This window comes from Eurytemora carolleeae, unplaced genomic scaffold (genome assembly GCF_000591075.1).
Source record: "Eurytemora carolleeae unplaced genomic scaffold, Eaff_2.0 scaffold64, whole genome shotgun sequence".
NCBI lineage: Eukaryota > Metazoa > Arthropoda > Copepoda > Calanoida > Temoridae > Eurytemora > Eurytemora carolleeae.
In genome coordinates, this window is record NW_019396205.1 from 742252 (window position 1) to 761543 (window position 19292).

Genomic DNA, 19292 nt, shown 5'->3' on the forward strand with positions numbered 1-19292 from the left:
TACCGAGAGTCCCTGTATATCTTATTATAATTCTAATTTATCCCAACACGAAAAAGATAAGTTCAATTATATCTCCGAAGCAAGAAACATGAAATAAAAAATTATCCGAAAGAAGGTTAATTTCCCAAGATGTCCACTATAACTACGCTTAAATAATATAAAAATATTCAAAAAATACAATATCTTATTCGCGTCTTGGCCCGAGCATCAGAATTTAAATTAAGATGATATCTTTTAAATGAACAAATAATGTTCAACTATTAATTTCTCCGTAGTAAAATCTGATGGTGTATTTTCCGCTATACTCCACTTCTGACCTACGCAAAATCCGCTATACTACACATCCGACCTACTAGCACGTGGGTTTACAGCTGCTAAATGGATTTGTGGCCGCACCGCTCGGCCCACAAATTGTCTTAACCTAACCAAACCCTCAAATAATACAAAAATACAAAGCTGGCGTAGGTCCGATATTGCAGTAGGTCGGAAAGTTAGTAGGTCAGAAGTTCAGTAGGGGGGTGTTGCGTATAGACAATATAACATTACCGTGAAATCTCTTTAATCAAATGAGAATTTAGACAGTAATAAAATATTCTTGTAAAAAAGTAGTGATCATGGTTTCTGACATTTATGATTACAATCAAAACGATTAGTTTTATGATTTACCAAATATTTTGTCAAAATGTCATTCATCAACGTTTGGGCATCTTCAGACGATTTACATGTTCAACTAGTTTTCAATATTTACTTGAGCCGGTTCAGTTCTTAAAGAGAAGCCTTTTCGAAATGAAATTTGATCCCGAGGAGTGAATTGGTTGAAATCCCATCTTTATCTACGAAATCTCGACTCTCCAGGTTCCGAGAAAATAAGGGATTGTGTGAGTAATTGAATACTCCTGTTCTTTACAAGGTTTGCAGCATAAAAGTATTCCTTCATATTTCAATTGAAAATATTGCTGGACATTTTGTTAAAAAACTACTCTCGCCAAAATTAAATAAAAATTTGACAACAAGATCGACACATATATATTTTGTACTTGATAAAGAATAATACAGTTCAGGCGGTTTCCATGAGAGCTGGCGTTGAGATCTCCTCGTTAAACATAAACTCATCCTGGTACTCCTTTAGGAACTCACAGCTCCTCTGCTCGTCCAGGAACAGGCTGTACACCCGTTTCACGTCCTCGATAGAGATCTCAGTCCCTTTCCGTCGTTTACTCACTAGGCTAGATACTGCTATCAACTGGATTGCATACCTAACGTATCAAACAATTAAAATGATTCTAAACTAAGTTTAACAGACCAAACCAAAACTATAACTATAACACAATTTATTTTAATTGACACATATTAAATCCAGAGTATCTTTGATTTTAAATTTCATCAAATTTTTCGTGTGAAGATTATATTTGTCTATTCTTAATTGCAATCTTAATAATTATGGGATCAGAGCTGAAAACTTCAGAATGAGATATTCTTAATCCCAAATACTTAATCCAATGGACACACTTTTGATTTGCTTCTTAAACCGTCCTTTCTTGGATATAGTAGAGAAAAATCAAACGCAGTTTTGTTTTTATAATTTAGAGTCCCCCCTGTTTCTGTATATAATCTTAAATGGCGCGCAAAATTTCAAATTTATCGGCTTTATATATGCGACTCTGATTGGTTAATTTTTTTTACACTTTTCCAGGATACGAGTACAAGATTAGGTTAGTCTCGATATTAAGAAAAAAAGGTTTAAGCATTAATCTCAATATCCACTGTTCTAAAGTTTTCAGCTCAGTGCTTGGAACTAGGGTTGTTGATATCGAGATCAATGGTTGATCTCGATCTATTGTTTATCTACGAATTATTTTATTATTTACTGGATATCCCGCATGTTAATAGTACCAGTAGTCACATAAATGAAGAGACTAACCATTCATCTTCAAATTAAAAATGGAAATAGTTGGGGGGTACTACTGGGTATAGAGATTGAAGCTTTTAGCTGCACAATCATGTCAGATATCTAGATCAATGCTTCATCTCCTCTTTATTTTAATCCAGGAAAGGATTCCTACCTGAGACTGGTTTCTCCGGCAACCTTGGTTAGTACTGTCAAAGCATCCTCACTGATCTCACAATCCTCCTCCTCACATCTAGATATATTTCATGTTCAAATTGTTTTGATGAAACTTTAATTTAAACAATTTTTTATCACAAAAGAATTTTTAGGGGAAACGTGTGAAATGTATTTTATGAGGGCATGATTCTAACTGAAAAGATAAAAATAAAAACACGGGAAAATAATTTGACGGTATATCATATTCATGAAAAATTGTTAACTCTTCTCACATTTCTCCTCTCTCAATTTTAGAGAAAAAAAGAAAAATTATAATTGTGTGGGAAATAATAATTTTGAGTTAGTATAATAAAAAATAGAACACAAGGAAACTATAAACAATTTTCAAACATTTACCACGGGTTTTATACTTTTAAGCAGTGCTTAGGATCCGGATCCTCAAAAATATGCGGATCAACGGATCCGGATCCAAGGGACAAGATATCAACAAAAAAAAATCTAAAAAATTTACTCTCAACTATTGAAAAAAGAGGGATTATAAAAATTTCCTGATTTCTGAATGGTTCATCAAGTTTTAGCATAAAATTAAGCGAAAAAAGCCAAAAAATTTTGAAAATTCTGCTTCGTTAATTTTTTTAGTAAATTTTATGGAAATCCGGATCCATTTTTTTCCAACGCGGATCAAGGATCCGCATCAAAATTAAATGGATCCTAAGCACTGCTTTGAAGGAATAAAATACGAAGGGATCGTTTATGGAGACCACAATTGAATTAATAAGTTCGGTAAAGTACGATTAAATTAATATATTCTAGTTACCTAATCTTGAGTATCTGCTTGAGCTCTTTGTCGTCGTATGATGATGTGGGGATAATGATGGTTCTGTCCAACAGGTCCAGGGGGATACCATGGGGGGAGGTGTATGAGGTTCCGCGGATTTTTGTAATACCCCTGAAATACGTACATATGATTTTACTACTATAGACTAGCTGATGTGCCCGGCGTTGCCCGTGTAATTTTAAAAAGATTTTTTAACCTATTTCAGCCCATTCGGTCGGGCCGTTTGGCCGGCTATAGGAAACCTACATATTATTTTATTATATAGATAAACATGGATGTAAGCTCGCGGTTTAAAAACTTCGACTCGAGTCGTAATTCCTTAAACCCGACTTTAAGACACAATCTTCGGCCCAACTCTGACGACAGCTTGTGTCACGTGATTGCAAAATATTCAGCTCGACCTAACTAGTTAGGCCCAATAAAATAAAACAGAAATATTTTTTAACGATTTCGAGGATAGATGAAAAACCTACCTGTTAGTAGCCATAACTACAATAGGAGCCATATCATCCTCGAGAGCTCGGTTTAGGAAGGAGAAACATTCGATATCCAACATGTGAACCTCGTCAATAAATAGAACTCCAGGAGCTATCTCAGCCTTCCCTTCCTCTCTCCACTCAGATACTTTAGCGTTGATCTGGTCTCGAACCTTCAAAGTCATATACTAACAATTGGGTAAATGGGTGCAGTGTGTACTGTATGTGCGTCTGTTTGTGTTGTGTGTTTGTGACTCCAAGGTACTTGGTAGAAGTTTAACTTAAACGGAATATTCCTGAAAACATCACAGTTGTCCACTTTTCAATATGTATATTCAAAAATATTGGACATAGTTTGGGTCGAGGGTAATTTTGCAAATGAAGAACAAAAGGCAAGAGGGAAGAGAAAAGGGGGAAGGGAAAACGAGGAAGAGTGAAGGGAAAACGAGGAAGGCAGAAGGAGGAAGAGGGAAGGAAAAAGGGGGAAGAGGGATGGGAAAAGGAACAAAAGGGAAGGAAAAAGGGGCAAGAGGGAAGGGACAAGGGGGAAGAGTGAAAAGAAAAAACCACAAAAAACTAAAATTAACAAAAAAACTGTGACAGAAATGCTTTAAGAAATCTCAGAAGGATATTTTTGGGGCACTAAAACGCTCAATCATACTACTAAAATCCAAAAATTTTCTTTACAGGGGGGGATTTGACCGTTATCAATAAGAGCTGCTCGGAAACTGGTCAATCCAAGAAAAATTCCGACCTTTGTTTACAATTTTTGTTATTGTTTTGATAAAACTACTTCACAGCAGTCCTAATACGTCAAAGTAGAATGTTCACACAAACTATCTCCCTCTCCTTAGTTAAATCACATTGATTTATCCGAAAGGAAACCCCTGAAGTGGTTCGTACAATTCTGATTTTATAGTTTTAATCAATGGTAAGTCCAAACCAAAGAAAGAATTGGATACCTCTGGTTTGATTTCTCCGGTATCTCCGGAGAACAGGGCCAGGAAACCTTGAGTTCTTGAGTTGATAACATCTATCTCATGAAGAGTAACTGTATGTACCACCTCCTTCCTCTTCTGTAGTTCACCTTCAGGACACTGTACAAACCTTGTACTGGCACCTTAATATAATATCATTTTTAAAGGAAATATCGACGTAAATTTAAGTTTCACAACATGCCCCTTTAATTGTTTGTATTAAGTCAACAATCCAAATTATAATAAAGATAGCGCATGTCGTCAACACCATACCGGAGGTACTAGCTTCCGACATACAGTACATTGAATTCAAAGGTTTGCGGCAAGTATATTTGTACAGGCAAGTATATTTGTACAGGGTACAAATATATGGGGTGATTTGTTTAGAATAGAGTGGCGACTTTCAGTGCAACAGTAAAAGCTAAAATAATTAATGGGAGTAGCCCAGTTATTAAACTTCTTTAAATAATAATAAAAAAAATACTCTACAGATTGACCCCGAGAAGTAAAACGTATTCAATGACCTTTTAAATGACGAGTTCATTGTGTACAAGGGGTTGTACAATTTTCAGCTTTACAGTCTGCATTAGCGATCTATTCTCTTGTCTTTGTATTTATCCTAATACATTGATTTTCACGCTTTGTAGTGATTTTATAGAAAAAATAATTTCAAATTGCAATGAATTTAAAGAGAAAATAAAACTCTAAAAAGGAAAAACTTGATAAAATCTGAATAAGGGAACGTGACCTGTAACCAATTCCCTCAAACCCTTGATATTTATTTCTACCTGTTGCGTCATAATCTCTTGCTCTTGTGAAACTTCTCCCCAGTTTTGTTATCTTCCCGGTTGCTTTATCAATTGTCACGACGTCTCCGGCCTGAACCTTCTCCTTGATCACACACTCAATCATCTTTGTCCCGAGGTCGTAAATCGTCTCCATCTCTGTTGTTTTCAGGGTCAGTTTTCCAACCTTGGCTCCGGAACCTGCAGCTGGACGGTCAATCTGAACCTCTACAACCTCACCCTCGATAATTTCTGTTTCTTCTCTGATCCGAACTCCGATACTTTTTCTAAAATATTTATAATAAATGTCAATTCTAGTACGCATTAAAAAAAATATCAAAAATTCTTTATCAAAATTTATGTTTATTTACTTCTTCAATTTTCAACAAATTGTCCATTGCTTTGTTAAGTCCGGAATAACTTTCAAAACCAACCTAAATGCTTGTGTCAATGCTTCTGTTTTCCCCATCTCTAGTGAATATATTTCACTGCCCGCCATCGCTGTAAATGGTGTATCTGTTCCTAGAGCTTGCGCCATTCCCATAGCGATGGCGGTTTTACCGGTGCCGGGTGTTCCAGCGATTAGGATTGCTCGACCGGCGATTTTTCCTTCCTTGACCATCTCAACAACAACTCCTGCTGCCCGTCGAGCTGCCGCCTGTCCAACCATTCCCTGTGATATAATATAGGTCATAAAATAAGGCTAGTGACCACTGATCAATCCTGAAAGGGTGTGTTCGCTAAAAATGAAATGGGCTGATTTTTTGGCCGCTAGGTGCGAGCAGAGGCATCAGAAAGACCCGGAATTAATTGTCAGTTAATTTGGCCATTTTAAATACTCAAAAAATGCAGACCACATTTTGGAAATGGCAAAACTATAACTATTTTGTGATTATCGTTTCATCAATCATAGTTGTAAAATTAGATTTAAAGTAGTCTGATTTCAGGCGTTTCTGAAAAGGAATATATAAATAAAAATATTTTGAAATATCAACAAAAACAAAATACGAATCATCGAATTGAACAAGATTGTAATATCTGAATTTAAATCTGATAGAACTATTCACGATGTGAGTGGAATAATGCAACTCTGAATTTCTACGGACACTAAACTTTTAGGTATGAGACGTTTTCAGCCATTTTCTTCTTATTTACGCAACAGATAAAAGTAAAATTAGCAGGGATTGATAACGAATTCATGTCAACACCCTCTTTCATATTAGCGAACAGTTCATTTGACCAAGACATTAAATACAAAATATAAAATACAACCCACATAGAAGGAAAAGTATCAAAACCGTAATTAACCTAAGATCATGTTTTTTTTTTAAAGTAGTTGTTCTCCGCAGACTAAAAAAACCACGTCTCTTCAAGTTGCACTGGTGCACAAGATAATTAAATCTTGTGCAACGAACCAATATTTTTTAAACCAGCTCGTTCAGCTCAATTTTATATGAGCCATAAAATTTTAAAGGTGATATGAACCAACACTATTTTATAAATACACTAGCTGAAGAGCCGGCGTTTGCCTGTGAAAAAAAATTTTTTTTTTTGGATTTTTAAGCCTAGAACACCCACCGGCCACCCATGAGTGTCCCAAAAAATGTCAGCCCAATCGGTCCAGCCGTTTTGCCGGCTATAGGCAACATATATATAAGTACGAATGTTTTGTTTTATTTGTTTGCCAGAAATCAGCTTTAAATAAATGTAATATTGCATTGATTCTTCATAAGAAATTTTATCTATTTAAGATAAAACTAAGGATCAAGTGTGGTGTTCAGGGTTTCAATTAGCTGAAACTTTTTAGTTTATTTTAGGAAAATTTGACGCGCGGGGGAAGGCAGGCGGCCATAAGCCACAACATTTTCCCCTTCCATGCCTTATGCGCCAAAACCCTACGGTCTTCCATGCCACACAATTTGAGTCTTCGGACAGTTAATACGTTTTTAAATGATAAATTTACGGCATTGAAAATAATTGTGTGTTCAGTTAATAAACTTTTTTACATTATACACTGAAAATTTTACATCATTTTATGCATTATTGGCACTGAGACAAATTGTTTTGGGTAGCGTTAAGTAAAAGAATCGATGAGAAAAATCACAAGATTAACTGTCATTACCTAAGTGATACAGTTTTCCTAAAAAAAATCTATTTTGCAATTTACTCGTAAAAATTTGCAAATTTTTGGTTATGGGCGCCCTTTGAACTTTCAGAGTATGCTATGGTGCATCATTTTTGTTGTTCATGTTTTCAAAAATACGCCATTTGAGGAAAGATTGAATTTATTTTTGAGGAAAACAGTTTACAATAAAAGGAATCGTCATTTCTTTAATTTAAAACTTAATGAAGTTCTTTATATATATCTTTTGCATAACGTCGATGGATTTATAAAAATCACAATTTCAATGCACTTAATGTATTTGATTTCTGAATAGTTCAAGAGTTAGCCTAAAAATAAGCGGAAAAAATATGACCAAAAATTTGAAAATTATATTTTTCAGATCCATTTTATTTCCTGCGCAGATCCAGGATCCGATTAAATAGATCTTAAGCACTGCATGAAAGGCAAAAATGTTGTGGTTTATAACCGCCTGCCTTCCCCCACTAGTTTGACAATCTTTATGAAAATTGCCTTTTATTATAATAAAAGATAGGTTTGTATGTTATTGTTAATCGGTCTATTGGTAAAAATGATCTTTTGTCATAAAAATACGACTTTCTGTAGTGGCATACAAAAAGGTGAATTTTGAATTTGTACAGATCTGTTTCCAAGGTGCAGATCCAATTTTGTGCTATAGTTGCACATGTTGCGAATGGAAACCCTAGTAATGACTCAATAACAGAAGAAAATTATTTTTAAATATTTTTGCAGTCTTTTACGTACTTGGCAATTAGACAAGCCTATAATTATCAGATTGTTAATAATTATTTCAGAAACGTCAAGATGATTTTCTACGTGTTGGGGACAGTTAAACTAATTCACGGTACTCGGGCACGGGTGTCACAACTTAACAAAACTCGTTCACGCTCTTTGTTATTTAACTATACCGTCACGCTTAGATACATCAATACTTAAACCCCATTTTCTTAAACATGCACTAGATTTTTACTATTTAATATAAATGTTGTCCTAAATCAATTTAGAGCGTGCAAAGACTCAATAAAAATCATACAAGTAACCAATCTCTTAAAAGTGTACGCAAAAAATTTTTCGTGCTTCGATTTGGTATATCGGAAAGGCTCAAATAAACAATTAAATAGTTATTTATTTTCTTCCTTACTGCTCAATTAAGTCTTGAAAAGTTAAAATGCCTTAATATCCGTTTCCCTGCAGGACTACAAATTAAAAATTATGTCCTACGAATAACAATTCTCTCATCTCAATCTAAACCCTTAGCCTGCAGTACCTGGGAGACAGGACGAGGATCTAAAGAATCATCTAACCCTAACCCACGAATATGACTGTGTGCTCCTATCCTCTCTATCCGGGTTATTTCGCGGATTTCCGCAACCTTAGCTACCGCATTGGCCGCCATTTTATTTCTGGAAATTCAAAATGAATAAGATGGTTTCCTTCACATTATTTATTCAAGAGAATTACAGAGTTTAAACTCTGGAAGGATACAGCATAACTCTAACCCTGGATCCCATGGCCTGGGGAGGAAGGTTGCGGTGGAACTTGGCGCGGACGGACCCGGCGTTTCCATGGGAACGAGTGACCTAAACAAAAGATTGGTAAAGAATAGGAAACCGAAAAATAATTAAGAATTCTATTTATTTATCTTACAGTTCTGTTAATAAACGTAAAAATATTCTTACTTTTAAAAAATACATCTCTCCCTCTCGAGTATAAAATATTTTAGAAATAAAAAATATCTTAAGGGTAGAAAATCTTTCCAATAGAATTAAATTTACTATTCTCTTTCTAAAAATTAAAACCTCCTAAAACTGTAAAAATCAGAAAATTGAAGAGATAAATTATTCTAACTACCTTTCCCCAGATGACACGAAGGTGGGACTTCTCCTTGCTGTTGGGCACGGGGGTTATGTTCTTGGCCTTGTACACGTAGGCGCATCTCTTTCCAATATACCAGCTAGAAATATTATATATTTAGAACAAATCAAGTATTAATACAAGGATATCTAACAATGCGAATAATTATTCCAATAAACCAGAGAAATTCAAACCATCTACGTTCTCAATTTATGCTGCAAGGTTTTCAGAGTACCCCCCCCCCCATCCCCACTATTAGAGAATAAGTTTCAGTTTTACTCAATGTAGAAATGGATGATAAATGAAAAAGTATTCAGTGTCTGAAGTATAAATAAGAGATAATTAATGAAAAATATATTCTGTTTAAGTCGAAGTATAGATGATAATTAATGAAAAGTATATTTAGTTTAAGTCGCAGCATATATAAGAGATGATTAATGAAAAATATATTCAGTTTAAGTCGAAGTATAGATGATAATTTAATTAATGAAAAATATATTCTGTTTAAGTCGAAGTATAGATGATAACTAATAAAAAATTATTCATGGTCCAAGTATAAATAGGAGATAATTTAAGAAAAATATATTCAGTGTCGAAGTAGAAGTAGGAGATAGATAATACATGCAAATTAAATTCAGTTAAGTTAAGTATAGATGATAAACTGAATTTATTTTGCATTAATTAAGTCGAAGTATAGATGATAATTAATGAAAAATAAATTCAGTTGAAGTCCTAGTATAGATGATAATTAATGAAATATATATTCAGTTAAAGTCGAAGTACGGATGATAATTAATGAAAGATAAGTTCAGTTTAAGTCTAAGTATAGATGATAATTAATGTAAAATAAATAGTTGAAGTCCAAGTATAGATGATAATTAATGAAATATATATTCAGTTTAAGTCCAAGTATAGATGATAATTAATGAAATATATATTCAGTTTACGTCGAAATATAGATGATAATTAATGAAATATATTTTCAGTTTACGTCGAAGTATAGATGATAATTAATGAAATATATATTCAGTTTAAGTCGAAGTATAGATGATAATTAATGAAATATATATTCAGTTTAAGTCGAAGTACGGATGATAATTAATGAAAGATAAGTTCAGTTTAAGTCCAAGTATAGATGATAATTAATGTAATATATATTCAGTTTAAGTCGAAGTACGGATGATAATTAATGAAACATATATTCAGTTTAAGTCGAAGTATAGATCATAATTAATGAAAAATAAATTCAGTTTAAGTCGAAGTATAGATGCTTATTAGTGAAAAATGTAATCAGTGTCGAAGTATTAATAGGAAAAATATATTCAGTAGAAAAAGCTGATAAATGAAAAATGTATTCAGTGTTTTAGTATAAATAGGAGATAATAAAGAAAAATATATTCAAAAGTAGAAATAGATGATAAATGAAAAAGGAAATCAGTTTTAGAAAAGAAAAAGAAGATACATTATTCGGAAAACACTTTAAAGGACGTGAAAAGAGCGTATCTGAACAAATAATGTTATGCAATTTTAGTAAAATATTGTGTGCAATTAGTTAAATCTTATCCTTGCTACGAGTACCTGGCTTCTTCCTTGTTGGCGCATCCCTCCATCTTAAGGAGAGCAGTGTTCTCGTGCTGGTTACGCTGACCGCGCTTGAAGCCGGTGAACACAGCCTTGGCGTACAGACGACCGGACTTAGGAGCCATCTCTCTGAAATATTCATGGTTTCTTACTGAAGGTATTTTGTTAACTGAGAGAATAGAATAGTTTAATCGATAATCCGGCAAACTCGAGCTTTTGTTAAATCAATAATCAATAATGGCCCCATTGAGTTTAACAGATAGTCGATCGATATAAAAATTTACAATTATGTCGTTCTTTTACTCAAATTGGTGAACCCGATACCAACGCAGGTTAAAAGAACCTTATCCGTTCCAGTTCTTAAATTCTCCTCTTCAGATTTAGTTTCAAGTTTGAACATTGTATCGACAAAATCTCTGATATGACGGAGGAACTGCACAGTATACGGAGAGAGAGGTCCAACAAGATATTTGGATACATCTGCAGGTCCCATACTCATGTAGAGCGCGGCAAGGCTCTGAGAACTCGAGTCCGCACATCCTCCTCGGTAAATTTCTTCCAGAAGCATCTTAGCTCCGAGTACACCTAGTTCCTCAGGGACTGTTGGATCTCCGCCGGATGGGTTGGAACAAACCTCAGCAGACAATATCATCCCTAGATAAAGATAAAAATAAATGTGTAAATTTAAAGATTTTTTGTCAAAGAGGTGGGGGTATCTATATTCAACATGTGAAAACTACAGTCTATTCGGATTTTAAAATGTGAAATCGTAGAAATCAGACAATAAATTAAATACACAAACCTGACTTAGTATCATTACACATTTCATTTCAACATGTTAGGGAAACAAAAACGTGCTTATGTGTCGCAAAGATTTACCCGCCTCAAATTCATATTAACAGAACATTGTTAAAGTTACATATAAAAACTTCGTAACCAACTATTTCAGATAGACAATACGGGAATTTTAGTACAAGACTCGCGCAAATAGAACAGTCCCCCTATGGTAGAAGTATGTTTTGAGTCCCAGGAAAACAATGAAGTAATAATTAAAACTGAACCTGTATTTGTTTCTGCGCTGAGGGTCAGACCGAACCCAGGTGATTTCCCTGATTTAGCTCCAGTAAAATGATCTGTGTAAATATAGACGTCAGGGATAAATTTGAGAAGAATCCCTTTTGTTGCTTCCACAACACGGTTCGGTACACTAGGAGATACTCGGACAGCCCAGGCAGTTCCTCGGATACGTTTGATCTTCCCTTGATCAACAATCTGGACAGGACGGAGTTGTCTCTTAACAGGACACCTGAGCAGGACCTGTCCTCCTCCCTGAGGAGCAGCTCCTCGTTTTAAGATCTTTATCTCTAGTCCTTCATCATCCAGGAGAAACTTCCGAACTACAGGGAGGAAGGATGCCTTGATGAGGTCAACGGAGGGATCTATCTGATTATTAGTTACTCCGGTTAGTGTCACGTGGAGAGGATTCTTACAGAACGGACCCAGAGCAAGTAGAACCTCAAGGAAGTATCCTAAACCTCGCTCAACACCACAATCGTGCTCAATCCTGCCACCAGTCAGGATTCCAGGTTGACATAGAACACTAGTTCCTGTCTCACTCACTTCAATCTTGGATCCGTTAGTTATCTTCCCGAGTAGCTGGATTAAAGAAGTTTCAAAATCTCTCAATCCCGGATCGTCGTCCTTGTACCGAATTTTAGAAATTTTAACAGGTCTGGATGTCAGAATAGAAAGGATAAGCCGCTGTCGTAGGAAATTACATCCATTGAACTCTTTGAACTTCTCCCGCGCCATTTTATCTGCAAGAAAATATAATTAGATGCAGAGTAAAGAGATAAAGAACTTTAAGCCATGAACTCGTATGGGATGGGTCCAATATCTTGGGGCTGGTTATCCTTGGTAGATACAGTGTGGGCAGGGCGGGGAGCCAGAGGGAACCTAAAACAGTCATATTTAGCCAACAGAACATAATAAATTTAGTTCTGAAAATTCGTAAAACTATGCGGAACAAAAGTACAGTGCAACAACATAAATAAAAAATGAAGAGGGGTTTAACACAAATTGAAAACTTGGTTGAACATCTAACACAAAGCTGAACGCTCTGATCCAGTTTTAATAGTCACGCTGTAATTAACAATATTTTATCATATGACATCTTTAATAGTCACGCTGTAATTAACAATATTTTATCATATCACATCTTTAATAATTGCCAACATACAGAATTTTGCGATACGTAGAAATTTTCAAATATATTGGGTTTCAGAGTCAAATCCATTAATATCCAAAAGAAATCCTTACTTAAAGAAAGTAAAATAAGCTGATAATTAATGTCACTGACACTACATGAATGTTACCTTTCAATTGATCTATAAGAATATTAAGCTCAAATTAAAAGCAAGTTTCCAAAACTCTATTCATTTAAACTTAATTACAACGTACCTCTTGCATTCGACGAGCTTTCCAGTAACCTTCTGCTCGCGCTTCTTGACCTCGTTGGTGTGGACACGGTCCAAGAAATCCTTCCTGCACTGGGAGTGCTTAACGTGCTCAATACGCACAGAGATCCTCTTGGGTAGAATCTTTCCCTTAACCCTCTTGTTGACGACAACTCCTACGGCCTGCTTGGAGACGTTGAAGACACGTCCAGTCTTGCCGTGGTAGGACTTATGGGGCATACCTTTCTGGAAGGCACCACAACCTATAATCAAGAGTAGAATCAGCTTTATAAATCTATCAAATGTCGACAACTCTCCCGCCATTTAATCAGAATAATATTACTGGGTTATTAGTGAAATAGACATTAAACAGAACGTATTAATTGTTACAAAATATGCAAAATATTGTTTTTTATGGTAAATGTCATTTAATAGGCAAAATGTATTCAAATTTCGTAAAAATAATTTCCATATCGACCCGTATCCGAATTAGAGTCAAATACGACCAAAAGAAGGGGGGGGGGGGGTTTGTAGCCGGTCCCGACAATTTAAATAAAAACTTACCCTTGACATCAACAATGTCTCCGATCTTGTAGTTCTTCAGGTAGGTGGAAAGATGCTCTACTCCTCCCTTCTTGTAGCCACGAGAGAACATGTCTCTCGTTCCACGACGGTATCCAGTAGGGTTCACCATCTTTTCTGAAATTTAATATTTGTACTAAAGGTTTTACAATACAGGATATACATATATACAGACGAGAGGACAGGTTCGGAGAATTCTGTTTACTCCGTCCATCGATGATGACAGGTTTGGTTTGTACAAACATAATACAGTCTCATCTCTGCAGCAGCCTTGATAGTATCAGACTGGAAGAATACGGCTTCTCTGTGCCTGCACTTGGGACAAGGATGATCCTCAGACCTAGGGAAAGATAATTTGAGAATTTAGAAATGACAAGTGATTAAATGTTCACATGAAAATGATAATCAGTATTAACGAAGGGCATTACAGCAAATCGAATAATGGTCAACAAAAGGTAGTATTCTTCGAATTAGCGGAGCAAAAAGGTTACTCGTAATTTATTAACTTGGACTTGATTCTCAGTACTATTCCACTCGACGAGAAATAATTGACCCCCGTGTGAAAATGTGCACAGAATCGGTGATAAGGATCCATTTAATTTTATTGTTTCTCATAGACCCGCCTAAAATAGAAATGGTTCCGAAGCCACAACGGAGTCATGGCCAAGGACGATTCTACGTTTAATTCGGATGTTTTTAAGATAGAACGTAGAAACAGTTCAGATTAGTGTTTAAAAACAAAAAGTTTAATTCATATCCAGATCAAGGATTAAGCATGCCAAACCCAACGGATCCAGATCATAGCTAGAACCAGTGCTAAGAATCCGGCACGTTGGATCCGCAAGATTTTGGCTTCCTGGATCCGGATCAATCGGTTAAAATATCAACCAAAATCAGTAAAAAAAAAACACACCTTTTTTAATACCAAAACCCAATACTGAACTTTGAAAAAAGAGAGAAAATGAAAATTCTCATTAGTGTTTAAAAACAAAAAGTTTAATTCATATAAGAAATTATCTTTACCTAACAATACGGGATCGCATGAAAAGAAATATCGTTAAGGCACAGTTGGTACTTATACTTAAAATTCATTGTACAATGCTCGTAGCGATAATCTTTGTAGTCGTTAGTCAAGAAATAACAAAACTTCTACTAATCTTTTATCTAGTTGGGGACTTACAGTAGCCCCCCCCCCCTCATCCTTTACGATTTAAGATTGTGACCCAGTGGCATCTTGTTTTAGAGGCCATGTCAATCTAAAAGACTTTTTTGCGTTTGCACTTTTATTCCTCAAAAAACAATAAGACTTATTTGTAGTTGAATATTTTCCAAAGGGTCCAACCCAAATGTTGATAACCTGAATTGAAGGGGGTAGATTTTAAATTCACGAGCGGAAAGGTAAGAATTATGACAAGGATACAAAGGGGGAGACAAGAGAAGGATACTAGGGAAAGTATTTGAGACTTGGCAAATTAGTCAAAAATGTGCTTGGATGACTATTGTGTTTAATATTATTTTGGGAGTTAGATTAGGTTAAGACACTTTCTGGGCCGAGCGCTGTGGCTAGGACAGGCTAGAGGCCGGGCGCTGCGGCCACGGGTTTGGTTAAGGACACTTTCTGCAAGATCCATGTACTACTTGATAGGAAGGGGGCGCCAAAAAAAAACGTTCTCTAAGAAATTAACCAATGGAACGTCATTTATAGATTTACACATGGTTGCAAAATAACTAAATAAAATGAAACTGTTTGCAGCTTCATGAAACACGATAATCATTGAGATAAAATAGATAAAACAAATTTAAGTTGGTAAAGACCGTAAATGGTAGTCTGGTAATTTACAGCATACGTGATGAAAAATAAAATCTCAACTATTCGTGCACTAAAAAGCAAGATTCAAATAAGTATTTCATATTAATTTACTTAGACATGTGAATAACGAAACGTGTGAGATAACCCAAGATAAGACATGTGACATACACAATTTAACATTAATTATTTTAAGGTAAATACTAAAAAATTTCACCTTTGGGTACAACATGTTGTTGCACTCTTGGCAAAACCGTATTCCAACAAAACCAGGCCCACCTTCAGCCATAATATCTGAATTCACAATTAACTAGATTAAATAAATAAGCTTGAAACATGTAGATATTACAAATAACACACGAATCTGATGAGGATCAATGTTTCCTCCAACTTTCCAGCACAATCCTTAGGCATGTTGAACCGGAAACTGTAGCTTACCAAACCAAACCGTGAGGAAGAATGCCGAGATACTCTACACAAATCAGAAATATTATTCACGCAACCTTCCAACAAATATTAAACTTTTTCCAATTAAAATAAAAAACATATATTCAAATTGAGCTCTGTCGTCCAAGTTAGACAAAAAAATTTAAAAGGGAACATACATATTAGTAGATATTCAGCAGAAATATTGATTTAGTTTTGGTTTGAATATTTCTAAGTTTGAGTCGTCTTTGTATGAAACTAATTCTGTTTCCTGTGTATACAATTTATTTTTTCTAAACTCAAAACAAAACACAGATGTTTTGTTATTATATTTAACATTTACATTTTCAGGTATTTTTTACTGTAGTAAGGATTTAAAATATCTTACATAATTTATGGTTCAATAGTTACAGAAGTTAGCAATACGTTTTAATCTAAATACTAAGATTTTTATGTTGTATTTAATCGGTTAAATGTCACCAACAATTAATTTCATTAACAGAACAGGAACATTAATACCCACAACAGAAATTATAGATTGCCTCTCTGGAAAATATAAAATTTTAGTTGCAGGGATATATATTCCCCCCTCCCCCCAACCTCCCATGCACTGGGGGTCAATAATGAAAGATTCGATTTCAACTTTAGTTTTTCACACTTACGAAAATGCATATATGTTCCAGTAATTTGTTTTTGTTTTACCCTAATCAGAGGGAAAACCTCTAAAGAATACATTTTCAAGAGGGTAAGTGTTAGGTCACTTTGGTTCATTTTTTGGTAAAGAAATCAAATTTTGAAAACTTAACCCTCAAAAATGAAACTACTTAATTCATTAGGTGAGTGGGAACAAAAATATTGTTGACAAGAAAATATATATTCCCGGTAAAAGTCTAGCTGCTGTGTAACCCATATAATATTTTAAATAAATAAATTAGTTTTGTTTCAGATGTAAGAACCAGGGATTCTGACCACCTAGTTGAGAATGTCGGGAGGATCAAGTAGTTGGACCATGGGGAATCAATCCAACATGTTTCCCCCTGGCCCCCGTGGAGGAAACGATTCAAATTTCCCCCGTGTTCCTGGTGCCGGGGTAGTCGGCGGAAACGGTATAACCTTGAAACTTCTGCTCTCCGGCGAGGAGGTTAAATATCTGTTCGGAGCCGAGGAGATACTCCTGAACCAGCTGAAGCAGCAGACAGGAACTAATATTACTCTGACAGAACCTGGTCCCCATGAACGTGTTCTCTCCATCCCAGGACCTCTGGACTCGGTCTTTAAAGCTTTTGGACTCGTCTGTCGGAAACTGTGTGAGTTTGTTGTTAGCTTGTCTGATCCAAGCAACCCTAAGATGCTGGTCCTTCGGCTAGCCGTTCATTCCACCCAGTGTGGAATGGTTATTGGAAAACACGGAGCAAAAATCAAGGAAATCAAGGAAATGACTGGGGCTAATATTAACGTATCTCAAGAATCCCTCCCGGAGTCTAATGAGAGAACGGTTGAGATAATTGGAACAGGAGACTCGTGTCTACAGAGTACTTTTCAAGTGTTAACAGTGTTACAGGAGAATCCGCCAAGAGGAGAAGTTGTTCCCTACGTTCCTAAATCTTTAATGAAAGATCTGTGGAAACCTATAATACTAGCTGGAGACAAGGCATATATTATTGAGAACGGAGTTGCTATACTTGCTCCCCCGGAAGTTGTCAAGAAAGCTTTAGCGGAAACCCCGTTGGGAAAAATGACCGCGGCTTTTCCCAACTTTGATGGTCCCGGAGCCCCCGAGCATATGAATCCTCTCGCTCTGATGACCGCAATCTCGACCTCTCAGCGTGACCGGCAGTTGGGCGGAGGTGGACCGGAGATTGTCAAAGTGATGAAGATAGCGGATGGTGTTGCTCCATACGTTATGGGGAAGAATGGTTCAAAGGTTGGAGAAATCCGGCAAATCTCTGGAGCTAATGTGACAGTTAGCACGGACGAAGAAATCTCCGAGTCCGGAGAAAGAATGAGATCTGTGATTATCAAGGGAACTGCAGAATCTGCTCTGCTAGCACAGTTTCTCATCCAGTCCAATATTGATATATGGAAAAAGGAACAGAGCGCGGAATGGAACGAGGAGCAAGGAGGTTATCAAGATGAGTATATTGAGAACTCGGATCATGGAGAAGGGTTTGGATCGTATAACAGGGGGGGACCTCCAAACCAGTTCTTCCAGGGTAACCCCGGAGCAGGCAGGGGAGGAGCGTATCCCTACCCCAGGGGCGGAAGAAGATCCCCTATGGACGGAAGAAGGGGGAATATGCAAGGCGGAGGGAATGGTGGCGGAAGAGTAAAAGGAAGACGACGTTAAAGATTTATGAATTGTGATGGGAGTTAAGCCAGCAGTCCTTAAAAATGTAAAAAAATAAAAATTTGATATTTTCATTTTTTCTCACTTGTGAAATAAAATGTTAAGGTATTAGTATATCTAAAATCTAAAATAGATCAATTCTCGGAGGCTACCTAAATATTTGGGTTTGCATAATCAATCATGAGGGTAATAAGAAGTTTTCATAATGAAATATTGGTTTTAGAATATATTCTTTGTGGTTGGAAATGAAGTAATAAATGAGTTAAAGGTTCTATTTATTTTATCTTAAAACGAGCTTTGAAAACAAGTTTTACCTGGAGTTTTCTATATAAAAGTCAACCCTGGAACCCAACTTGCCCTCGAAGCTAACCACTCGGTTTGGAATTTAAAAACCAGATAAGCACACTTCTGGATAGCTAGTTACCCAATCAAAGTCTGAGGCAAATCGGTCAAGGAGTTCCTCAGTTATGATCGGACACCCAGACAAACGGAGAGTAATACTTTATATATATATATCGATGAGACCAATTGTAACCTTCTGAACGTCGGAATGTCTAGAAGAAGGATACAAGGCAATGAAGAATTTTTGCATAGTTAATACTTCAGGATGTCCCAATAAACATAAGAATTAAGTGACGAATTAGAATTTAATGTAAGAAATAGCGTTAGGGACAGCTGCGCTCTATTTGTGAAATTCTTTTACAAAGTTTAACAGTATACAATTTAAACATAAACAAAAGCTCCTATAGCTGGCGAAACGTCTACGGATTTCAGCTTTCCTGTAGTAGATATTACCACACTAAATCAAAAAATTATTCGTAAAGACGATCTCACCCAATTCTTATGTTTATTGGGACACCCTGTAATCTGTATGTCTTGTTATGCAACTTGAGAACTAGTTTCTATTTACAAATAATCCATTTTTTTACACTTTACATAAATGAAGCAGAGGCCG

The 19292-nt window shown here is 35.8% G+C and overlaps 6 protein-coding genes across 6 annotated transcripts; 1 reads left to right on the forward strand and 5 right to left on the reverse strand.

The window, feature by feature from the left end:
* Positions 1–1002: 1002 nt before the first annotated feature.
* LOC111698083 (ruvB-like 2) lies at positions 1003–8696 on the reverse strand. Its single transcript, XM_023468319.1, has 8 exons — positions 8552–8696; positions 5576–5814; positions 5145–5428; positions 4342–4499; positions 3377–3552; positions 2883–3014; positions 2064–2141; positions 1003–1256 (listed from the first exon to the last, which is right to left on the reverse strand). Exons 1-8 carry the CDS (start codon positions 8678–8680, stop codon positions 1058–1060), a joined length of 1395 nt encoding a protein of 464 aa, XP_023324087.1. The 5' UTR covers positions 8681–8696; the 3' UTR covers positions 1003–1057.
* Positions 8685–10864, reverse strand: LOC111698086 (60S ribosomal protein L35a). Its single transcript, XM_023468322.1, has 3 exons — positions 10717–10864; positions 9136–9238; positions 8685–8864 (listed from the first exon to the last, which is right to left on the reverse strand). The coding sequence occupies exons 1-3, from the start codon at positions 10842–10844 to the stop codon at positions 8751–8753; spliced, it is 345 nt and encodes a 114-aa protein (XP_023324090.1). The 5' UTR covers positions 10845–10864; the 3' UTR covers positions 8685–8750.
* Positions 10848–12555, reverse strand: LOC111698084 (RNA 3'-terminal phosphate cyclase-like protein). The gene is made up of 2 exons (XM_023468320.1): positions 11781–12555; positions 10848–11373 (listed from the first exon to the last, which is right to left on the reverse strand). Exons 1-2 carry the CDS (start codon positions 12529–12531, stop codon positions 11006–11008), a joined length of 1119 nt encoding a protein of 372 aa, XP_023324088.1. The 5' UTR covers positions 12532–12555; the 3' UTR covers positions 10848–11005.
* LOC111698085 (60S ribosomal protein L21) lies at positions 12536–13956 on the reverse strand. Its single transcript, XM_023468321.1, has 3 exons — positions 13740–13956; positions 13180–13438; positions 12536–12675 (listed from the first exon to the last, which is right to left on the reverse strand). The coding sequence occupies exons 1-3, from the start codon at positions 13867–13869 to the stop codon at positions 12582–12584; spliced, it is 483 nt and encodes a 160-aa protein (XP_023324089.1). The 5' UTR covers positions 13870–13956; the 3' UTR covers positions 12536–12581.
* On the reverse strand, positions 13871–15931 carry LOC111698113 (DNA-directed RNA polymerase II subunit RPB9). The gene is made up of 2 exons (XM_023468362.1): positions 15674–15931; positions 13871–14120 (listed from the first exon to the last, which is right to left on the reverse strand). Exons 1-2 carry the CDS (start codon positions 15851–15853, stop codon positions 13959–13961), a joined length of 342 nt encoding a protein of 113 aa, XP_023324130.1. The 5' UTR covers positions 15854–15931; the 3' UTR covers positions 13871–13958.
* A 364-nt stretch (positions 15932–16295) lies between these two features.
* Positions 16296–18411, forward strand: LOC111698120 (poly(rC)-binding protein 3). Its single transcript, XM_023468369.1, has 2 exons — positions 16296–16341; positions 16937–18411. The coding sequence occupies exon 2, from the start codon at positions 16973–16975 to the stop codon at positions 18335–18337; it is 1365 nt and encodes a 454-aa protein (XP_023324137.1). The 5' UTR covers positions 16296–16341; positions 16937–16972; the 3' UTR covers positions 18338–18411.
* The last annotated feature ends 881 nt before the right edge of the window (positions 18412–19292 follow it).

Coding starts and splice junctions, on each gene's coding strand:
- LOC111698083 (XM_023468319.1), bottom strand. CDS start 8,680: ATGGCGGCCAATGCGGTAGCTAAGGTTGCGGAAATCCGCGAAATAACC. Junction 3,553..4,341: donor CCGGAGAAATCAAACCAGAG/GTATCCAATTCT, acceptor ATGACTTTGAAG/GTTCGAGACCAGATCAACGC. Junction 3,015..3,376: donor GTAGTTATGGCTACTAACAG/GTAGGTTTTTCA, acceptor TACGTATTTCAG/GGGTATTACAAAAATCCGCG.
- LOC111698086 (XM_023468322.1), bottom strand. CDS start 10,844: ATGGCTCCTAAGTCCGGTCGTCTGTACGCCAAGGCTGTGTTCACCGGC. Junction 9,239..10,716: donor GCCAACAAGGAAGAAGCCAG/GTACTCGTAGCA, acceptor TAATATTTCTAG/CTGGTATATTGGAAAGAGAT. Junction 8,865..9,135: donor TTCGTGTCATCTGGGGAAAG/GTAGTTAGAATA, acceptor TCTTTTGTTTAG/GTCACTCGTTCCCATGGAAA.
- LOC111698084 (XM_023468320.1), bottom strand. CDS start 12,531: ATGGCGCGGGAGAAGTTCAAAGAGTTCAATGGATGTAATTTCCTACGA. Junction 11,374..11,780: donor CAGCGCAGAAACAAATACAG/GTTCAGTTTTAA, acceptor ATCTTTATCTAG/GGATGATATTGTCTGCTGAG.
- LOC111698085 (XM_023468321.1), bottom strand. CDS start 13,869: ATGGTGAACCCTACTGGATACCGTCGTGGAACGAGAGACATGTTCTCT. Junction 13,439..13,739: donor AGACATTGTTGATGTCAAGG/GTAAGTTTTTAT, acceptor TCTTGATTATAG/GTTGTGGTGCCTTCCAGAAA. Junction 12,676..13,179: donor AAGCTCGTCGAATGCAAGAG/GTACGTTGTAAT, acceptor TGACTGTTTTAG/GTTCCCTCTGGCTCCCCGCC.
- LOC111698113 (XM_023468362.1), bottom strand. CDS start 15,853: ATGGCTGAAGGTGGGCCTGGTTTTGTTGGAATACGGTTTTGCCAAGAG. Junction 14,121..15,673: donor TATTCACATGTCTAAGTAAA/TTAATATGAAAT, acceptor TGTCATTTCTAA/ATTCTCAAATTATCTTTCCC.
- LOC111698120 (XM_023468369.1), top strand. CDS start 16,973: ATGTCGGGAGGATCAAGTAGTTGGACCATGGGGAATCAATCCAACATG.